The 20,898-nt window shown below is 42.1% G+C and overlaps 1 protein-coding gene and 2 long non-coding RNA genes across 7 annotated transcripts; 2 read left to right on the top strand and 1 right to left on the bottom strand.

Annotated features, from left to right (window-relative positions):
• The first annotated feature begins 1,763 nt into the window (after nucleotides 1-1,763).
• Nucleotides 1,764-15,750, top strand: si:ch211-67e16.3 (uncharacterized). Of its 2 annotated transcripts, none has more exons than XM_035765043.2 (7): nucleotides 1,764-2,265; nucleotides 2,619-2,767; nucleotides 3,761-3,950; nucleotides 5,973-6,121; nucleotides 6,367-6,417; nucleotides 12,627-12,647; nucleotides 15,205-15,750. In XM_035765043.2, exons 1-7 carry the CDS (start codon nucleotides 2,205-2,207, stop codon nucleotides 15,307-15,309), a joined length of 726 nt encoding a protein of 241 aa, XP_035620936.1. In that variant the 5' UTR covers nucleotides 1,764-2,204; the 3' UTR covers nucleotides 15,310-15,750. The 2 variants fall into 2 exon arrangements, with proteins under 2 accessions (XP_035620936.1, XP_035620935.1); XM_035765042.2 differs by having other exon boundaries at nucleotides 1,765-2,265; nucleotides 5,970-6,121.
• LOC127931222 (uncharacterized) lies at nucleotides 6,429-12,615 on the top strand. The gene is made up of 3 exons (XR_008140413.1): nucleotides 6,429-7,266; nucleotides 7,538-7,837; nucleotides 8,163-12,615. It is a non-coding gene; the product is annotated as an uncharacterized LOC127931222 (long non-coding RNA).
• A 1,138-nt stretch (nucleotides 15,751-16,888) lies between the features above and the next one.
• LOC127931221 (uncharacterized) lies at nucleotides 16,889-17,676 on the bottom strand. Of its 4 annotated transcripts, XR_008140409.1 has the most exons (4): nucleotides 17,554-17,673; nucleotides 17,344-17,518; nucleotides 17,239-17,273; nucleotides 16,889-17,203 (listed from the first exon to the last, which is right to left on the bottom strand). It is a non-coding gene; the product is annotated as an uncharacterized LOC127931221 (long non-coding RNA). The 4 variants fall into 4 exon arrangements; XR_008140411.1 differs by having other exon boundaries at nucleotides 16,889-17,168; nucleotides 17,344-17,676; XR_008140410.1 differs by having other exon boundaries at nucleotides 17,379-17,676.
• Between the last annotated feature and the right edge of the window lie 3,222 nt (nucleotides 17,677-20,898).

The following is a 20,898-nucleotide window of genomic DNA, read 5'->3' as shown; positions in this document are numbered from 1 at the left end:
TAAAGCTCTTCGATACTCAGAAATACTCACAGCTGTAATGAGATGAGTAAAGCTCTTCGATACTCAGAAATACCCACAGCTGTAATGAGATGAGTAAAGCTCTTCGATACTCAGAAATACCCACAGCTGTAATCGCAGCCAACGATGAATCTAACATGTGTTGACTCAAGGGTGTGAATACTTATTTTTTGTTAAAAAAAAAAAAAAAATTTCAATAAAATTAGCAAACATTTCTATAAACATATTTTTACTTTTTCATTATGAAGTAAATTGGTTTCAGGGGCGGCAGCGTAGCCTAGTGGTTAGAGCGTTGGACTAGTAACCGGAAGGTTGCGAGTTCAAACCCCCGAGCTGACAAGGTACAAATCTGTCGTTCTGCCCCTGAACAGGCAGTTAACCCACTGTTCCCAGGCCGTCATTGAAAATAAGAATGTGTTCTTAACTGACTTGCCTGGTTAAATAAAGGTCAAATAAATAAAAAAAATAAAAAAAATGAGCTTGTAGCACAACAACTAGTGGAATCATTTGAGGAGTATAAAATAGTTTCGGAAGGCATTGTAGATTACCAGGTGTCAAGAACTCTGACCGTTGACCCCCACAACAACTTTTTCTTAAAAATAGTCCTCTATTCTTGTTACTATAGTAATAATAAGAAAGAAAAGTGGATCAAACCTCCAAAGCTCTTCTTTGGAGGTTTGATTCTTATTTTCAATGACGGCCTGGGAACAGTGGGTTGTCACCTTGTCAGCTCAGAGGATTTGAACTCACATTATCCTTCCATCTCCCTATCTGGCAGTTTCCCCACTGACACCATATTCCCTATATAGTGCACTGCTTCTAACCAGGGCCCATAGGACACTTTGGTAGTGAATAAGGTGCCATTTGGGACACGGTTTCCAGTGTGCGCTTTTACAGCTTAATAACAGGATGTCAGGATCGGGCCCCACGCAGCTCTGGGTTCAAGCACTATTTGAAATCACTTCAAATGCTTTAGCCGGGCTCGATTGGCCACTTGACAGTTACAACGGAAACAGCAGGAAGATCCTATACGCGCTAACCCCATCCACCTGCTACTCCAGGCAGGCTAGAGCTAACACTTAAAAGTATTTGAAAGATTTCAAATAGTAGTTGAACCCAGGCGTGCCCTACAGGAGGCCTCTTCTTCTAGAGACTACCGCACCTTTTACAGTGAATAGTGAATAGAGTTCTATAGGGCTCTGGTCTAAAGTAGTGCACTATATAGTGCCCGATAGAACCCTATTCCCTACATAGTGCACTACTTTAGACCAGAGTCCTATGGCATCCTATGTAGGGAATAGGATGCCATTTGGGACTTAGCCTCTTTACTGCTGACTGACTTCAGGTCTAGTTCCTGGTGACAGACGTCAGAGAAACAGTCAACACAACAGGATGTGGCATTTAACACCAACCACCGATTCTGCTCACCTCGTTAGAAATCAAAGGGTTTTTCCTTTTTTCTGATAGCAGAAGATATCCGTTAAACATGCTGGCACAGCGGATTTACACGGCCTATAAAATTACATCGAAGGTCAATGGAGAAAAGGATCAAATGTGTGCATTTAATAACTAACAAGTTATTGCGCTGTAATTAACGTGTTTAGAGGAGCCTATTAGTCTGCTATAACAACAGCAAAACACAAGCGTGCCACTGGTAAGGAATGGGTAAAGCTAACTCCCTCTATTCTTATGGGAATGCCTCCTTATGTCCATATCTACTAAATCAAAACTAGAAAGATTGTCCTGTGTGGTCAGAAGTAGTTTTTTTTTTACCATGAACAAGTCCTCTGTCTGCATTTTAACCGTACACAAACCATATACAGTTCCTATCCATTTTAGCGTATGAAATGGTCTTTCATATTCATATGATAATAGACATGAGATATTAAAATGAATGTGAACGGGGTGGGGACATCGGTTTCATATGTTTAAACATCTTTTAAAATTATTTTCCAAATTACATTTAAATCAATCATGTCGGAATCCATCCTACACTTTAAACCACTTTACCACTTGGTGTCTGTGACACTCCCCAATGACAGACAAGTATACCAATTGAAGCCCTGTGATAGGAGGAGAGCGAGAGAGTTAAGAGGAGAGATTTCCCCTAGTCATCACTGTTCATTTGGCGTCTGTCAGAGTTAGACTCAGCTAAAGGTTCAAACCAAATAAGAAGAAGAGTTGAAATGAGAATCAGACTCTTCTCTGTGGCTGCCTGGCTCTTTATCCTTCTCTGCCCCAGCCACGGTGAGATATCTGCCTTCTGCTTCATTATATACAATATATATATATATCATGTTAGTAAAGTCATTCATTTTTTGGAAAATGGAGATTTGTATTTATTTATATCCACCTGCCACATAATAACTAAAAGTAATGGAAATGTATATAAGTTTATCCTCTTTGACCTGTCTGGGATAAAAGGCCATAAGAAATGTGACTGTCTAAAATGAAAATTGTTTTCCATGGATTCATTTTTTATTTTTTATTTGTGAGGAAATAAATGTGACGTTTCCTCACACAGATGACTTTCCGTTAAGATTCTACAGTATGTTATCTTCTCTCTTCTTGTTTCACTCTGACTGTCTCTCCCCTCCCAGAGGTTCAGGTGATGCAGCCTGAGAACCGGACACTTAACCCGGACGGTACTGTCTCCATCACCTGTAGTTACATAGACACAGATGAGCTCTTTGTCATTGACGCCAGGCTGAACAGACTCAATAACGCAGATGTTACCATGGTCTGTCAGGTGAGTGACCTCACACACTCCGCTCCAGCCACTCCCCACTGCTTCAGGTCCCCATGACAGGTGTCCAGACCATGGGGGGACCGAGCACTCTGCTCTCTTTCTCCTCTCCCTGACCATCTGAAAGACGCTCCACAGACCAACCAATCAAAACTCTTATCCATCTACAGACCAACCAATCAAAAGTCTTTTAGCCTTGTTTTTTTAACTGCCTTGATTCTTTAATTCAATTTAATTTAATTCAACTTTATGAATACATAACTTTAGGAATTTATGACTTTATAACTCCATAACTTCATAACTTTATTAATTTATGACTTTATTAATTTATGACTGTATAACATCATGACATTATGACTTTATAACTTTATTAATTCATGACTTTATAACTTAATTAATTTATGACTTTATAACATCATAACTTTATGACTTTATAACATCATAACTTTATAACTTCATAACTTCATAACTTTATAACTTTATTAATTTATGACATCATAACTTCACAACTTTATAACTTTATACATTTATGACATCATAACTTTAACTGAATTAATTTATGACTTTATAACTTTATTAATTTATGACATCATAACTTTATAACTTTATAAATTTATGACATCATAACTTTATGACTTTCTAACTTTATTAATTTAGGACTGTGATTTTATTACTTTACAACTTTGTATTTTGTTTGTCTTTAGTGTTTGTTTCTTTGTTTGTTGTTTCGTTTCTTGAGATTCTTCTGTAAATGAAATGTGTTATTATTATTATTATTATTATTATTATCATTATTATTATTATTATTATTATTATTATTGTTATTATTATTATTATTATTATTATTGTTATTATCATTATTATTATCATTATTATCATTATTATTATTATTATTATTATTATCATTAGTATCATTATTATTATTATTATTATTATCATTATTATTATTATTATTATTATTATTGTTATTATTATTATTATTATTATTATTATTAGGTGAATAACAGTCACGTGGCTGACTGCACCTACATGAAGGTGACATGGAACCAGTACAAGTTCACATTACACAACTTAAAGGCTGAGGACATCGGTAGTCTGTTCCAGTGCGAGTTCTCCTTGTCATCTGCTGTTACCATGGAACCCATCCAGACTGTAACGGGGAAACACGCCACCAAACTGCTGCCAGGTTAGTGGAACATTGGCCTTGTACATTTAGGTTGTGTCCCAAAATGCTGTAATACCTATTAGGGTGCACTACTTTTGACCAGGGATCTGGTCTAAATTAGTGCACCATACACTATAGGATTCCACTTGGGACACAGTCTTAGATTGATTACCTGTGTTTTATGTTCAGAAAGGTCAAATGATGCATGTGATGTACAGTATGTAACTAAACATTGTGATGTACAGTAGGGTACAGTATGTAACTAAACATTGTGATGTACAGTAGGGTACAGTATGTAACTAAACATTGTGATGTACAGTAGGGTACAGTATGTAACTAAACATTGTGATGTACAGTAGGGTACAGTATGTAACTAAACATTGTGATGTACAGTAGGGTACAGTATGTAACTAAACATTGTGATGTACAGTAGGGTACAGTATGTAACTAAACATTGTGATGTACAGTAGGGTACAGTATGTAACTAAACATTGTGATGTACAGTAGGGATGTAACTAAACATTGTGATGTACAGTAGGGTACAGTATGTAACTAAACATTGTGATGTACAGTAGGGTACAGTATGTAACTAAACATTGTGATGTACAGTAGGGTACAGTATGTAACTAAACATTGTGATGTACAGTAGGGTACAGTATGTAACTAAACATTGTGATGTACAGTAGGGTACAGTATGTAACTAAACATTGTGATGTACAGTAGGGTACAGTATGTAACTAAACATCGCATTCGATAGTGATTACATAATTTATCAATACAAATCCACCAGGAATTACTGCAGTGTCTGACTGGCATATGGTAGTTTCTATATATTCCACAAAGTACTTCATAAAGAGCTTCAATGCCATACAACACTCCTTCCGTGGCCTCTAACTGCTCTTAAATGCTAGTAAAACTAAATGCATGCTCTTCAACCAATCGCAGCCCCACCTGCTCGCCCGTCCAGCATCACTACTCTGGACGACTCTGACGTAAATATGTGGACAACTACAAATACCTAGGTGTCTGGTTAGATTGTAAACTCCCCTTCCAGACTCACATTAAACATCTCCAATCCAAAATTAAATCTGGAGTCGGGTTTCCTATTTCGCAAACAAAGCATCCTTCCCTCATGCTGCCAAACATACCCTCGTAAAACTGACCGATCCTTGACTTCGGCGATGTCATTTACAAAATAGCCTCCAACACTCTACTCAGCAAATTGGATGCAGTCTATCACAGTGCAATCCGTTTTGTCACCAAAGCCCCATATACTACCGACCACTGCGACCTGTACTGTATGCCCTCGTCGGCTGGCCCTCGCTACATATTCGTCACCAAACCCACTGGCTCCAGATCATCTATAAGTCTTTGCTAGGTAAAGCTCCGCCTTATCTCAGCTCACCATGAGCTGGTGGTCACCATAGCAGCACCCACACGTAGCACGTGCTCCAGCAGGTATATTTCACTGGTCATCCCCAAAGCCAACACCTCCTCTGGCCGCCTTTCCTTCCAGTTCTCTGCTGCCAATGACTGGAACGAATTGCAAAAATCACTGAAGCTGGAGACTTATATCTCCCTCTCTAACTTTAAGCATCAGCTGTCAGAGTAGTTTGCCGATCACTGCACCTGTACACAGCCCATCTGTAAATAGCCCATCTGTAAATAGCACAACCAACTACCTCATCCCCATATAGTTATTTATTTATTTTGCTCTTTTGCACCCCAGTATCTCTACTTGCACATCATCATCTACACATCTGTCACTCCAGTGTTAATGCTAAATTGTGATTATTTTGCCACGATGGCATATTTAAATAAAGGGGAAATATATATATATATATATTTAAATAATAATGTACTATGATAATGGTAGTTTCTAGATGTTCCATGAAGTACTTCATAATGTATTATGATAATGTATTTTATCATGTCTAAACTCCATTTCCTCCTCTGTTGTGTTTGCTATACTTCCTGTTTTCCCAGAAAAGGTTGTGTTTAAAATATTCCACGTTTTTAACTGTCTGTTCCCGGGACTAGCAGGAGATGCTCGTGTCCTCGTGTGTCCTTCCCCTCTACCTGAGTCTCCTGAGGCTGAGCCGATTGACCAACTGAAGTGGATTGTGATTGGCCTGTCTGTGTTCCTCTGCTTCTACAGCTTCACCATCACCTTCTTCTATATCAGGCTGAGGGTCAGGCTCATTATAATATACACCGTTACAGCTGATTGGCTGATTTAAATGTCAGAGAAAACAGGCTTCAAGTACAACTTGTGTTAGTTACTTTATATAATATTCATGTCAAAGCCATCATTATTTCAAGCTATGTTTGTGAAGATTGGAGTTTCTCTTCCTTAATGTTATTCATTGCCAAACACCGGACTTTTCTTTTGCTTCCTTCTCTGATCTCTGATGTTTTGGGGTCATTTTTTTTCCAGGTTCTTCGATCTGAGGAGCTGTATGATTCGCTGACATACGTCCCCATGCAGGTTTGGATCCTTTATTTTTATGAGAGATCAGATTTGAGCCCAACTAATACTGGACTGGTTTCCAGGAAACAGATGACGTCTTGGACTAGGCTCAATCTGTGCCCGGGAAACGGTCCATTAATGTTTGAAGTGCTCGTTCTGCACAACCTAAAGCTCTTACACTGAGTTCAAGTTGTTGCAGTGAGAAACATAACTATGTACGGAGCCTTCAGAAAGTATTCAGACCCTCTGACTTTTTCCACATTTTGTTACGTTACAACCTTATTCTAAAATCGACACAAAACCCCATAATGACATAATGACAAAGCGAAAACAGATTTATAAAAAACTGTAAAACAGAAATACCTTATTTACATAAGTATTCAGACCCTTTGCTATGAGACTTGAAATTGAGCTCAGGTGCATCCTGTTTCCATTGATCATCATTGAGATGTTTCTGCTACTTCATTGGAGTCCACTTGTAGTAAATTCAATTGATTGGACATGATTCATGGGGGTGGCAGGTAGCCTAGTGGTTAGAGGAGGTAGCCTAGTGGTTAGAGGAGGCAGGTAGCCTAGTGGTTAGAGGAGGGAGGTAGCCTAGTGGTTAGAGGAGGCAGGTAGCCTAGTGGTTAGAGGAGGCAGGTAGCCTAGTGGTTAGAGGAGGCAGGTAGCCTAGTGGTTAGAGGAGGCAGGTAGCCTAGTGGTTAGAGGAGGGAGGTAGCCTAGTGGTTAGAGGAGGCAGGTAGCCTAGTGGTTAGAGGAGGCAGGTAGCCTAGTGGTTAGAGGAGGCAGGTAGCCTAGTGGTTAGAGGAGGCAGGTAGCCTAGTGGTTAGAGGAGGCAGGTAGCCTAGTGGTTAGAGGAGGGAGGTAGCCTAGTGGTTAGAGGAGGCAGGTAGCCTAGTGGTTAGAGGAGGCAGGTAGCCTAGTGGTTAGAGGAGGTAGCCTAGTGGTTAGAGGAGGCAGGTAGCCTAGTGGTTAGAGGAGGGAGGTAGCCTAGTGGTTAGAGGAGGCAGGTAGCCTAGTGGTTAGAGGAGGCAGGTAGCCTAGTGGTTAGAGGAGGCAGGTAGCCTAGTGGTTAGAGGAGGCAGGTAGCCTAGTGGTTAGAGGAGGGAGGTAGCCTAGTGGTTAGAGGAGGGAGGTAGCCTAGTGGTTAGTGGAGGCAGGTAGCCTAGTGGTTAGAGGAGGCAGGTAGCCTAGTGCTTAGAGGAGGCAGGTAGCCTAGTGGTTAGAGGAGGCAGGTAGCCTAGTGGTTAGAGGAGGCAGGTAGCCTTGTGGTTAGATGAGTCAGGTAGCCTAGTGGTTAGAGGAGTCAGGTAGCCTAGTGGTTAGAGGAGGCAGGTAGCCTAGTGGTTATAGGAGGCAGGTAGCCTAGTGGTTAGAGGAGGCAGGTAGCCTAGTGGTTAGAGGAGGCAGGTGACCTAGTGGTGAGAGGAGGCAGGTAGCCTAGTGGTAAGAGGAGGCAGGTAGCCTAGTGGTTAGAGGAGGCAGGTAGCCTAGTGGTTAGAGGAGGCAGGTAGCCTAGTGATTAGAGGAGGGAGGTAGCCTAGTGGTTAGAGGAGGCAGGTAGCCTAGTGGTTAGAGGAGGCAGGTAGCCTAGTGGTTAGAGGAGGCAGGTAGCCTAGTGGTTAGAGGAGGCAGGTAGCCTAGTGGTTAAAGGAGGCAGGTAGCCTAGTGGTTAGAGGAGGCAGGTAGCCTTGTGGTTAGATGAGTCAGGTAGCCTCGTGGTTAGAGGAGGCAGGTGACCTAGTGGTGAGAGGAGGCAGGTAGCCTAGTGGTTAGAGGAGGCAGGTAGCCTAGTGGTTAGAGGAGGCAGGTAGCCTAGTGGTTAGAGGAGGCAGGTAGCCTAGTGGTTAGAGGAGGCAGGTAGCCTAGTGGTTAGAGGAGGCAGGTAGCCTAGTGGTTAGAGGAGGCAGGTGACCTAGTGGTGAGAGGAGGCAGGTAGCCTAGTGGTTAGAGGAGGCAGGTAGCCTAGTGGTTAGAGGAGGCAGGTAGCCTAGTGGTTAGAGGAGGCAGGTAGCCTAGTGGTTAGAGGAGGCAGGTAGACTAGTGGTTAGAGGAGGCAGGTAGCCTAGTGGTTAGAGGAGGCAGGTAGCCTAGTGGTTAGAGGAGGCAGGTAGCCTAGTGGTTAGAGGAGGCAGGTAGCCTAGTGTTTAGAGGAGGCAGGTAGCCTAGTGGTTAGAGGAGGCAGGTAGCCTAGTGGTTAGAGGAGGCAGGTAGCCTAGTGGTTAGAGGAGGCAGGTAGCCTAGTGGTTAGAGGAGGCAGGTAGCCTAGTGGTTAGAGGAGGCAGGTAGCCTTGTGGTTAGATGAGTCAGGTAGCCTCGTGGTAAGAGGAGGCAGGTAGCCTAGTGGTTAGAGGAGGCAGGTAGCCTAGTGGTTATAGGAGGCAGGTAGCCTAGTGGTTAGAGGAGGCAGGTAGCCTAGTGGTTAGAGGAGGCAGGTGACCTAGTGGTGAGAGGAGGCAGGTAGCCTAGTGGTAAGAGGAGGCAGGTAGCCTAGTGGTTAGAGGGGGCAGGTAGCCTAGTGGTTAGAGGGGGCAGGTAGCCTAGTGGTTAGAGGAGGCAGGTAGCCTAGTGGTTAGAGGAGGCAGGTGACCTAGTGGTTAGAGGAGGCAGGTGACCTAGTGGTGAGAGGAGGCAGGTAGCCTAGTGGTTAGAGGAGGCAGGTAGCCTAGTGGTTAGAGGAGGCAGGTAGCCTAGTGATTAGAGGAGGGAGGTAGCCTAGTGGTTAGAGGAGGCAGGTAGCCTAGTGGTTAGAGGAGGCAGGTAGCCTAGTGGTTAGAGGAGGCAGGTAGCCTAGTGGTTAGAGGAGGCAGGTAGCCTAGTGGTTAAAGGAGGCAGGTAGCCTAGTGGTTAGAGGAGGCAGGTAGCCTTGTGGTTAGATGAGTCAGGTAGCCTCGTGGTTAGAGGAGGCAGGTGACCTAGTGGTGAGAGGAGGCAGGTAGCCTAGTGGTTAGAGGAGGCAGGTAGCCTAGTGGTTAGAGGAGGCAGGTAGCCTAGTGGTTAGAGGAGGCAGGTAGCCTAGTGGTTAGAGGAGGCAGGTAGCCTAGTGGTTAGAGGAGGCAGGTAGCCTAGTGGTTAGAGGAGGCAGGTGACCTAGTGGTGAGAGGAGGCAGGTAGCCTAGTGGTTAGAGGAGGCAGGTAGCCTAGTGGTTAGAGGAGGCAGGTAGCCTAGTGGTTAGAGGAGGCAGGTAGCCTAGTGGTTAGAGGAGGCAGGTAGCCTAGTGGTTAGAGGAGGCAGGTAGCCTAGTGGTTAGAGGAGGCAGGTAGCCTAGTGGTTAGAGGAGGCAGGTAGCCTAGTGGTTAGAGGAGGCAGGTAGCCTAGTGGTTAGAGGAGGGAGGTAGCCTAGTGGTTAGAGGAGGCAGGTAGCCTAGTGGTTAGAGGAGGCAGGTAGCCTAGTGGTTAGAGGAGGCAGGTAGCCTAGTGGTTAAAGGAGGCAGGTAGCCTAGTGGTTAGAGGAGGCAGGTAGCCTTGTGGTTAGATGAGTCAGGTAGCCTCGTGGTTAGAGGAGGCAGGTGACCTAGTGGTGAGAGGAGGCAGGTAGCCTAGTGGTTAGAGGAGGCAGGTAGCCTAGTGGTTAGAGGAGGCAGGTAGCCTAGTGGTTAGAGGAGGCAGGTAGCCTAGTGGTTAGAGGAGGCAGGTAGCCTAGTGGTTAGAGGAGGCAGGTAGCCTAGTGGTTAGAGGAGGCAGGTGACCTAGTGGTGAGAGGAGGCAGGTAGCCTAGTGGTTAGAGGAGGCAGGTAGCCTAGTGGTTAGAGGAGGCAGGTAGCCTAGTGGTTAGAGGAGGCAGGTAGCCTAGTGGTTAGAGGAGGCAGGTAGTCTAGTGGTTAGAGGAGGCAGGTAGCCTAGTGGTTAGAGGAGGCAGGTGACCTAGTGGTTAGAGGAGGCAGGTAGCCTAGTGGTTAGAGGAGGCAGGTAGCCTAGTGGTTAGAGGAGGCAGGTAGCCTAGTGGTTAGAGGAGGCAGGTAGCCTAGTGGTTAGAGGAGGCAGGTAGCCTAGTGGTTAGAGGAGGCAGGTAGCCTAGTGGTTAGAGGAGGCAGGTGACCTAGTGGTGAGAGGAGGCAGGTAGCCTAGTTGTTAGAGGAGGCAGGTAGCCTAGTGGTTAGAGGAGGCAGGTAGCCTAGTGGTTAGAGGAGGCAGGTAGCCTAGTGGTTAGAGGAGGCAGGTAGCCTAGTGGTTAGAGGAGGCATGTAGCCTAGTGGTTAGAGGAGGGAGGTAGCCTAGTGGTTAAAGGAGGCAGGTAGCCTAGTGGTTAGAGGAGGCAGGTAGCCTAGTGGTTAGAGGAGGCAGGTAGCCTAGTGGTTAGAGGAGGCAGGTAGCCTAGTGGTTAGAGGAGGCATGTAGTCTAGTGGTTAGAAGAGGCAGGTAGCCTAGTGGTTAGAGGAGGCAGGTAGCCTAGTGGTTAGAGGAGGCAGGTAGCCTAGTGGTTAGAGGAGGCAGGTAGCCTAGTGGTTAGAGGAGGCAGGTAGCCTAGTGGTTAGAGGAGGCAGGGAGCCTAGTGGTTAGAGGAGGCAGGTAGCCTAGTGGTTAGAGGAGGTAGCCAGCCTAGTGGTTAGAGGAGGCAGGTAGCCTAGTGGTTAGAGGAGGCAGGTAGCCTAGTGGTTAGAGGAGGCAGGTAGCCTAGTGGTTAGAGGAGGTAGCCTAGTGGTTAGAGGAGGCAGGTAGCCTAGTGGTTAGAGGAGGGAGGTAGCCTAGTGGTTAGAGGAGGCAGGTAGCCTAGTGGTTAGAGGAGGCAGGTAGCCTAGTGGTTAGAGGAGGCAGGTAGCCTAGTGGTTAGAGGAGGCAGGTAGCCTAGTGGTTAGAGGAGGCAGGTAGCCTAGTGGTTAGAGCATTGGACTAGTAACCAAAAGATTGCTAAATCGAATCCCCGAGCTGACAAGGTAAAAATCTGTCGTTCTGCCCCTGAACAAGGCAGTTAACCCAGTGTTCCTAGACCAGTTAACCCACTGTTCCCCGGTAGGCCATCATTGTAAATCAGAATTTGTTCTTAACTGACTTGCGTAGTTAAATAATAATACAAAATTCTGTAGAGCTCCGAGACAGGATTGTGTCAAGGCACTGATCTGGGAAAGGGTACCAAAAAAATGTCTGCAGCATTGAAGGTCCCAAGAATACAGAGGCCTCCATCATTATTAAATGGAAGAAGTTTGGGAACCACCAAGACTTTTCCAAGAGCTGGCCGCCCGGCTAAACTGAGCAATCGGGGGAGAAGGGCCTTGGGCAGGGAGGTGACCAAGAACCTGGGAGAACCTTCCAGAACCTTGCAGCACTCCACCAATCAGGCCTTTATGGTAGAGTGGCCAGACAGTAGCAACTCCTCAGTAAAAGGCACATGACAGCCCGCTTGGAGTTTGCCAAAAAGGCACCTAAAGGACTCTCAGACCATAAGAAACAAGATTCTCTGGTCTGATGAAACCAAGATTGAACTCTTTGGCCTGAATGCCAAGCGTCACGTCTGGAAGAAACCTGGCACCATCCCTACGGTGAAGCATGGTGGTGGCAGCATCATGCTGTTGGTATGTTTTTCAGTGGCAGGGACCCGGGAGACTAGTCAGGATTGAGGCAAAGATGAATGGAGCAAAGTACAGAGAGATCATTGATGAAAACCTGCTCCAGAGCTTTCAGGACATCAGACTGGGGCGAACTTTCATCTTCCAACAGGACAACGACCCTAAGAACACAGCCAAGACAACGCAGGAGTGGCTTCGGGACAAGTCTCTGAATGTCCTTGACTGGCCCAGCCAGAGCCCGGACTTGTACCTGATCGAACATCTCTAGAGTCTTGAAAGTAGCTGTGCAGCGATGCTCTCCATCCAACCTGACAGAGCTTGAGAGGATCTGCAGAGAAGAATGGGATAAACTCCCCAAATACAGGTGTGCCACGATTGTAGTGTCATACCCAAGAAGACTCAAGGCTGTAAATACTGCCAAAGATGCTTCAACAAAGTACTGAGTAAAGGGTCTGAATACCTATGTAAATGTGAGATTTCTGTATTTTAGCAAAAATTCAAAAAAACTGTTTTTGATACGTTGTTATGGGGCATTGTGTGTAGATTGATGAGGAAAAGTAACAATTTAATCCATTTTAGCATCGGGCTGTAACCTAACAAGACTGTTATAAAAGCATATAATTGAAGCCAATATTTTGGACAATTCTGTACATAATCTTCAAAAAGAAATAATGAAAATGTTAAAATAATAATATTTCTGTTTTAATTTGTTTCCTCAGCCTAATCAGACCCAACCTACGGTGAGAATATTCAATACACAGGCTTCCAACGTTGTCTCAACAGTAGTTCACATGCTTCCCACGTTGTCTCAACAGTAGTTCACATGCTTCCAACGTTGTAAATGCTAAAAGGGTAAAGGGTCAATGCTAAAAGGGTAAAAGGGTAAATGCTAAAAGGGTAAATGCTAAAAGGGTAAATGCTAAGAGGGTAAATGCTAAAAGGGTAAATGCTAAAAGGGTAAATGCTAAAAGGGTAAATGCTAAAAGGGTAAATGGTAAAGGGTCAACGCTAAAAGGGTAAAGGGTAAATGCTAAAAGGGTAAATGCTAAAAGGGTAAATGCTAAAAGGGTAAATGCTAAAAGGGTAAATGGTAAAAGGGTAAATGCTAAAAGGGTAAATGCTAAAAGGATAAATGCTAAAAGGGTAAATGCTAAAAGGGTAAATGCTAAAAAGATAAATGCTAAAAGGGTAAAGGGTAAATGCTAAAAGGATAAATGCTAAAAGGGTAAAGGGTAAATGCTAAAAGGATAAATGCTAAAAGGGTAAATGCTAAAAGGGTAAATGCTAAAAGGGTAAATGCTAAAAGGGTAAATGCTAAAAGGGTAAATGCTAAAAGGGTAAATGTTAAAAGGGTAAATGCTAAAAGGGTAAATGCTAAAAGGGTAAATGCTAAAAGGATAAATGCTAAAAGGGTACATGCTAAAAGGGTAAATGCTAAAAGGGTAAATGCTAAAAAGGTCAATGGTAAAGGGTAAATGCTAAAAGGTTAAATGGTAAAGGGTCAACGCTAAAAGGGTAAAGGGTAAATGCTAAAAGGGTAAATGGTAAAAGGGTAAATGGTAAAAGGGTAAATGCTAAAAGGGTAAATGCTAAAAGGGTAAATGCTAAAAGGGTAAATGCTAAAAGGGTAAATGCTAAAAGGGTAAATGCTAAAAGGGTAAATGCTAAAAGGGTAAATGCTAAAAGGATAAATGCTAAAAGGGTAAAGGGTAAATGCTAAAAGGATAAATGCTAAAAGGGTAAAGGGTAAATGCTAAAAGGATAAATGCTAAAAGGGTAAATGCTAAAAGGATAAATGCTAAAAGGATAAATGCTAAAAGGGTAAATGCTAAAAGGGTAAATGCTAAAAGGGTAAATGCTAAAAGGGTAAATGTTAAAAGGATAAATGCTAAAAGGGTAAATGCTAAAAGGGTAAATGCTAAAAGGATAAATGCTAAAGGGTAAATGCTAAAAGGGTAAAGGGTAAATGCTAAAAGGGTAAATGCTAAAAGGGTAAATGCTAAAGGATAAATGCTAAAGGGTAAATGCTAAAAGGGTAAATGCTAAAAGGGTAAATGCTAAAAGGATAAATGCTAAAAGGATAAATGCTAAAAGGGTAAATGCTAAAAGGGTAAATGCTAAAAGGGTAAATGCTAAAAGGGTAAATGCTAAAAGGGTAAATGCTAAAAGGGTAAATTCTAAAAAGGTCAATGGTAAAGGGTAAATGCTAAAAGGGTAAATGGTAAAGGGTCAACGCTAAAAGGGTAAAGGGTAAATGCTAAAAGGGTAAATGGTAAAAGGGTAAATGGTAAAAGGGTAAATGCTAAAAGGGTAAATGCTAAAAGGGTAAATGCTAAAAGGGTAAATGCTAAAAGGGTAAATGCTAAAAGGATAAATGCTAAAAGGGTAAATGCTAAAAGGGTAAATGCTAAAAGGGTAAACGCTAAAAAGATAAATGCTAAAAGGGTAAATGCTAAAAGGGTAAATGCTAAAAGGATAAATGCTAAAAGGGTAAATGCTAAAAGGTTAAATGCTAAAAGGGTAAATGCTAAAAGGGTAAACGCTAAAAGGGTAAATGCTAAAAGGGTAAACGCTAAAAGGATAAATGCTAAAAGGGTAAACGCTAAAAGGGTAAACGCTAAAAAGATAAATGCTAAAAGGGTAAAGGGTAAATGCTAAAAGGGTAAATGCTAAAAGGGTAAACGCTAAAAGGGTAAACGCTAAAAGATAAATGCTAAAAGGGTAAAGGGTAAACGCTAAAAGATAAATGCTAAAAGGATAAATGCTAAAAGGGTCAACGCTAAAAGGGTAAACGCTAAAAGGGTAAACGCTAAAAGATAAATGCTAAAAGGGTAAAGGGTAAACGCTAAAAGATAAATGCTAAAAGGGTAAATGCTAAAAGGGTAAAGGGTAAACGCTAAAAGATAAATGCTAAAAGGATAAATGCTAAAAGGGTAAAGGGTAAACGCTAAAAGGATAAATGCTAAAAGGATAAATGCTAAAAGGGTAAATGCTAAAAGGGTAAATGCTAAAAGGGTAAACGCTAAAAAGATAAATGCTAAAAGGGTAAATGCTAAAAGGGTAAATGCTAAAAGGATAAATGCTAAAAGGGTAAATGCTAAAAGGGTAAATGCTAAAAGGGTAAACGCTAAAAGGATAAATGCTAAAAGGGTAAAGGGTAAATGCTAAAAGGATAAATGCTAAAAGGGTAAAGGGTAAATGCTAAAAGGGTAAAGGGTAAACGCTAAAAAGATAAATGCTAAAAGGGTAAATGCTAAGAGGTTCAAGTTGACACAGTTAATATTTTCTGTATTTCAGACGGGAAGAGGGAACATTAACTCAACCTACATGGATATGAGGAAGGTGCCAGTTGGAGTGAGAGGCTCACGATCCATCAACCACAATTCCCGACTCATTGTATGACCAAGTACAGAGACCTTCAACTGATCAGATTAATCAATTAGATTCAGAACCATTCCTATTGAAGCCTACTGTATGAAAGAGCTGGTCAAACTTATTACAGGCCCAATGCTTTATTAGTTATTTATTAGTTATAAGAATGTATAGGAGGCTTTCTTTTTTTTTTTTTAAATGTTGCAAGTTGGGTGAAAACAATGATTTCTTTACGTTGATGACATTTTGCACGTTGATTTAGCATCATCACACTGAGAGGAAAAAAAGGTTTGAAATTATGTCAAAACAAGGGTGCGTTTTTTTTTGTTGCCAAGTGAGATGCTGCTTACTAGTCTAGAGTGTGTTTGATAGAAGTGCCTAGGTGAGACTTTCCCGACTCGTCACAATGAATGTAGAAACAAGTGCTGCTTGTTATATTCAAATGTGATTGTACTAAACGTATGATGTATATTGGAGAGAGCAGAGTGATATGGGAAATCACCAGCTAAAGGAATTAAGCAGACCAACAACAATGATTTCAGAGTTTAACAAACCATCTAACTCTATGCACAAGGACTACTTTGAACAATATACACAGGGTATGTCCCAAAAACACATTTACTAGAAGAACTGTGAAGATGCAAAGTTTGATAACAGAATTACGGTAAAATTTCCCTCCGGCGACCACGTTTTATCAAAACTCTCCTTTTAAATTTCTTCTCCGAATGAAGATTCAAAGACGTCTGAAGAAAAGAACGACGTGTCAGCTGTGACATCACACGTTGAGTCTGACCGTTTTTATTTTGGTTATTGAACTATATCGTACGTGAGGTGGATTTACATCTGGGTAACAGAATTTCATCATGGTTCCCTGATCTGTACTACACAGAAATGCATCATTCTGAATACGGATGTCATTCTCGTCATGGTGACGTATCCTGAAATAGATACACAAAGGTAGAAATATGCAAATTTACTCTCCTTTGCATATTTGGGTGTTATTCTTCACACTGGCTATACCAAATTTGATTGGTTTGGACCGGATCTAATCTGAACCAATCGTAGGTGTCTATGTTTCACAAGTTTGTACATGATAGTATAGTACAGTAAAGCAGCGGTTCTCAAGCTATTTGACTCGGGACCGTTGGTTCAAGATTGTGACACTCCAATGATGTATATAAACCCTGGATGGCCGATGCCATGTATTTGCCAGTGAGAGGGTTTGAAGCCACAGGTCGGCCATATTGGTACTCCCCAGAAGGAGTCCTCCATAGGAATGGATGGAATTCCACTGTATTTCAATGAGATGTTTCAAGGACACAATGACATGTATTAAAGTATTTTGTTGTTGTTTTGAGGACAGTATACTTTCAAAAAAAAGTATACTTGACGGAAAATGTTTTTATGCATTTTATAAAAAATATACATATGTTTAGCTCACATAATATAACTTGAAAGTAGGCTTTCAATTGTCTGTAATAGAATAAACCTGGCAAAAAACAAACGTAGACATTAATAAATGTGAATAAACATTAATAATAAATGCATTTTTTATAGCTTCTAAAAAATATTTTTTACAATGATGGAGGAGTGCTAAGATGGAGGCGCAGTGGCTTCAAAACAGAGCCCTGTCGGTCGTCTAGTGTACATGTGAATGACTGGTCACTACAGCCATGCATTTTCAAAATGCAAGATACAACAATAAACTGTGTTTAACACCTGGATTTTTTTTTAGCTGAAAGTCATTCATGTTAGCAGCAAATATCAACTGGAGATATCATATCTTCTCTGGAGTGCAAAACAAACAGAATCATACGATCTGTATGGACCCTGGGTTGCAGGATTTCATACGATCTGTATGGACCCTGGGTTGCAGGATTTCATACGATCTGTATGGATCCTGGGTTGCAGGATTTCATACGATCTGTATGGACCCGGGGTTGCAGGATTTCATACGACCTGTATGGACCCTGGGTTGCAGGATTTCATACGATCTGTATGGACCCGGGGTTGCAGGATTTCATACGATCTGTATGGACCTGGGGTTGCAGGATTTCATACGACCTGTATGGACCCTGGGTTGCAGGATTTCATACGACCTGTATGGACCCTGGGTTGCAGGATTTCATACGATCTGTATGGACCCTGGGTTGCAGGATTTCATACGACCTGTATGGACCCTGGGTTGCAGGATTTCATACGATCTGTATGGACCCTGGGTTGCAGGATTTCATACGACCTGTATGGACCCTGGGTTGCAGGATTTCATACGACCTGTATGGACCCTGGGTTGCAGGATTTGGTTGTTGTTTGGATGGATGGTTGTGGATTGGTGGGCAAATAACGCAAACATCTAGCAACCCAAAGGTTACATGTTTGAATCTCATCAAGGACAACTATAACATTTGAGCAATTTTGCAACTACTTGCTACTTTGCAACTTCTAAGCATGTTAGCCCTAAACTAACTCCTAACTCCTAACCTTAACCCTAACCATAACCTTAACCCTAACCATAACCTTAAACATTAACCCTATGACGTGTATGAGTGTTTGATAGAGGAAAATATGGTTGAAATGACTAATTATGTATACATTCCAATCAGAACTGACTAGTCCAAATGCTATAATGTACTGTACATGTGAATTTTCTCTCTTCCTCCCTTTCCCAATTGTATATAATGTAGTCAGGAGTTAGTAACAATGAAGGTCTGTTCCTTAGTTCATTCAGTTGTACAAATCTCCAGGTGGTGGGAATGTTGATTTATGCTGACTGGCCTTGACTTCGTGCTGATAACGCGAGGGCTCGAGAGCTAGAGGGGCCCCTCTGTTTGTGAAATGGAACGTTTGGAAAACGCTGACGTCATTTTCAGTTTATAACCTGTGGAAATGTGTGTAAGCATTCAGTACTCTCTTGTAATAAACGCTGTTACTTTTGGCTTTTAAGACTGGTCTCAATCTACTTCATGCATAATTAATGAACTTACAATTCATTAATGAATTAGAAATGAGTGCGAATTGGTTTTGGCAATAAAACATAAAGGAATTTAGAATTCCTCTATCAGTGTTGGGCCAGTGGCCGAAAAGGTTGCTGGATAGTATCCCCAACGCAAGAATATGTGGTTCTGCCCCTGAGCAAGGCAGTTAACCCACTGTTCCCCATGCGCCGATGTCGATTAAGGCTGCCCCCCCCGCACCTCTCTGATTCAGAGGGGTTAGGTTAAATGCGGAAGACACATATTTAATTTTAGTTGTACAACTGATTAGGTATCCCTGTTTCCTAACCTGGCTAACATTAGCATTAGCCACATAGCAAACATTAGCCACATAGCAAACATTAGCCACATAGCAAACATTAGCCACATAGCAAACATTAGCCACATAGCAAACATCAGCCACATAGCAAACATCAGCCACAACAAATTGGATTTCGTAACACATATGTTTTGAAATTTGTAACATATTGTATGAATTGCCATTCGTAACATATACTCATAAACTCAAAAAGTCATATACTCCTCCTGAGTTTATCAGGAAGTGTATAGGACATGTTGTACCCACTGTGACTATTAAAACCTACTCTTAACCAGAAACCATGGATAGATGGCAGTATTCGCGCAAAATTTGAAAGCGCAAACCAACGCATTCAAACGTGGGAATATGGCCGAATACAAACAGTGTAGTTATTCCCTGATCCTCAACACTGGGGCCCCACAATCCCCTCCTGTACTCATAACATGGGATCCCGGTGTGGCGCAGCGCTCTAATGCATCTCAGTGCTTGAGGCGTCAAGCACCATAAATGAATACATATCATACTAAATTGAGTGTGCTGGATTTACGTTTACTATGTTCCGTCGAATCTATGAGACCAGGCTGGTCTGTCTGCACTGAACACGATCACTTTGAAGGGCAGCCTGCCTGCAGAATGCTAGTCGCTAACTAGGTAGCCCCTTTCCCCCCACAACATATACCAGAATATGTTCCATCTTCATCCCATAATATTGAAGGCAGTACTATGTTACAGCCGTTTATCTTTATACATATAGCCAGTAGCCACTCAAACTAGGCTTATCTGAAACATGAACATGATCAATCAAATCGCCGGGTTATGGCTCTGGCAAAGATGCCTCCGTAGTAGATTTCTGAACTGTATTTTATATGGATAATATAATAGTTCCACTGGTTGGACAGAGTATGCTTTCCATCTGATCCAAACAGATTAAATCAACGTTGTTTCAACGTAATTTGTCAACGTATGGTGATGTGGAAAATGCTTTGGATTTTTAAAAAGTAATCACCGTAAACTGTTGTTTTGAGGGTGAAATTATAACCACAGAATTGTCATTATGGTAACCAAATGTCAACAAAGATATTGGATAAAATATGTTGAATTTGTACCTTTAAAACAAAGTCAGAACCTCACTTTGAGAACCACTGCAGTAGAGTTCAGAAGTTGTACGAAAAGCTGCCTCTTTCGACCTGTTCTCACTGTAGTTGTGACATCACTTCCTGCACAGTGTCATGGTTCTCACTGTAGTTGTGACATCACTTCCTGCACACTGCCATGGTTCTCACTGTAGTTGTGACATCACTTCCTGCACAGTGTCATGGTTCTCACTGTAGTTGTGACATCACTTCCTGCACAGTGTCATGGTTCTCACTGTAGTTGTGACATCACTTCCTGCACAGTGCCATGGTTCTCACTGTATTTGTGACATCACTTCCTGCACAGTGCCATGGTTCTCACTGCAGATGTGACATGACATTGTTTACATTGTATTAATCCTGTACAGCTTTAAGTTAGCACACCATATCTCCCTCAGACTTTAGTAAGCCGGTAATATTGTTTATGTCAGCGGCTAAGAGTGTCAATTAGCTAAGTAAGCTAGCATGGTGTATTTAGTAGCATGGTTGGCTTCTTATCCCTTCCTTTATGTATATATGCATAGAGAACATATATATTATCATTCCTTTATGCGTATAGGCATAGAGAACGTATATATATATATTATGATTCCTTTAGTAACCACTCATACGCACGCTGGGTTAGTTAATCACTAAACATCTGAGGATTCAGAGCCTCAGAACAGGAGTGCTGATCTAGGATCAGGTTATAAACATCTGAGAATTAAGAGCCTCAGAACAGGAGTTCTGATCTAGGATCAGGTTATAAACATCTGAGAATTAAGAGCCTCAGAACAGGAGGGCTGATCTAGGATCAGGTTATAAACATCTGAGGATTAAGAGCCTATTCAAAAGCCTCAGAACAGGAGTGCTGATCTAGGATCAGGTTATAAACATCTGAGAATTAAGAGCCTCAGAACAGGAGGGCTGATCTAGGATCAGGTTATAAACATCTGAGAATTAAGAGCCTCAGAACAGGAGTGCTGATCTAGGATCAGGTTATAAACATCTGAGAATTAAGAGCCTATTCAAAAGCCTCAGAACAGGAGTTCTGATCTAGGATCAGGTTATTCATTGTGATTTAGGCCTAAAAGGTCAAACTGATCCTAGATCCAGCACTCTAACTCTGAGACGCTTTGTAAATATTGGCTTTTGTGAATATGGAAGCTTTGTATTTAGAACTGTATGTCGAAGTTAACATTTCCTCAACATCGTA

The sequence above is a fragment of the Oncorhynchus keta genome, chromosome 7 (genome assembly GCF_023373465.1).
Source record: "Oncorhynchus keta strain PuntledgeMale-10-30-2019 chromosome 7, Oket_V2, whole genome shotgun sequence".
Taxonomy (NCBI): Eukaryota; Metazoa; Chordata; class Actinopteri; order Salmoniformes; family Salmonidae; genus Oncorhynchus; species Oncorhynchus keta.
The sequence above is the reverse complement of the archived record's forward strand: the minus strand, read 5'-3'. Positions and strand labels throughout refer to the sequence as shown.

Excerpts from the sequence above, each read along its gene's own strand:
- si:ch211-67e16.3 (XM_035765042.2), top strand. The coding sequence starts at position 2,205 with ATGAGAATCAGACTCTTCTCTGTGGCTGCCTGGCTCTTTATCCTTCTC. Across the intron at positions 2,266-2,618 it reads CCTTCTCTGCCCCAGCCACG|AGGTTCAGGTGATGCAGCCT; the intron begins GTGAGATATCTG and ends CTCCCCTCCCAG. Across the intron at positions 2,768-3,760 it reads ATGTTACCATGGTCTGTCAG|GTGAATAACAGTCACGTGGC; the intron begins GTGAGTGACCTC and ends TATTATTATTAG.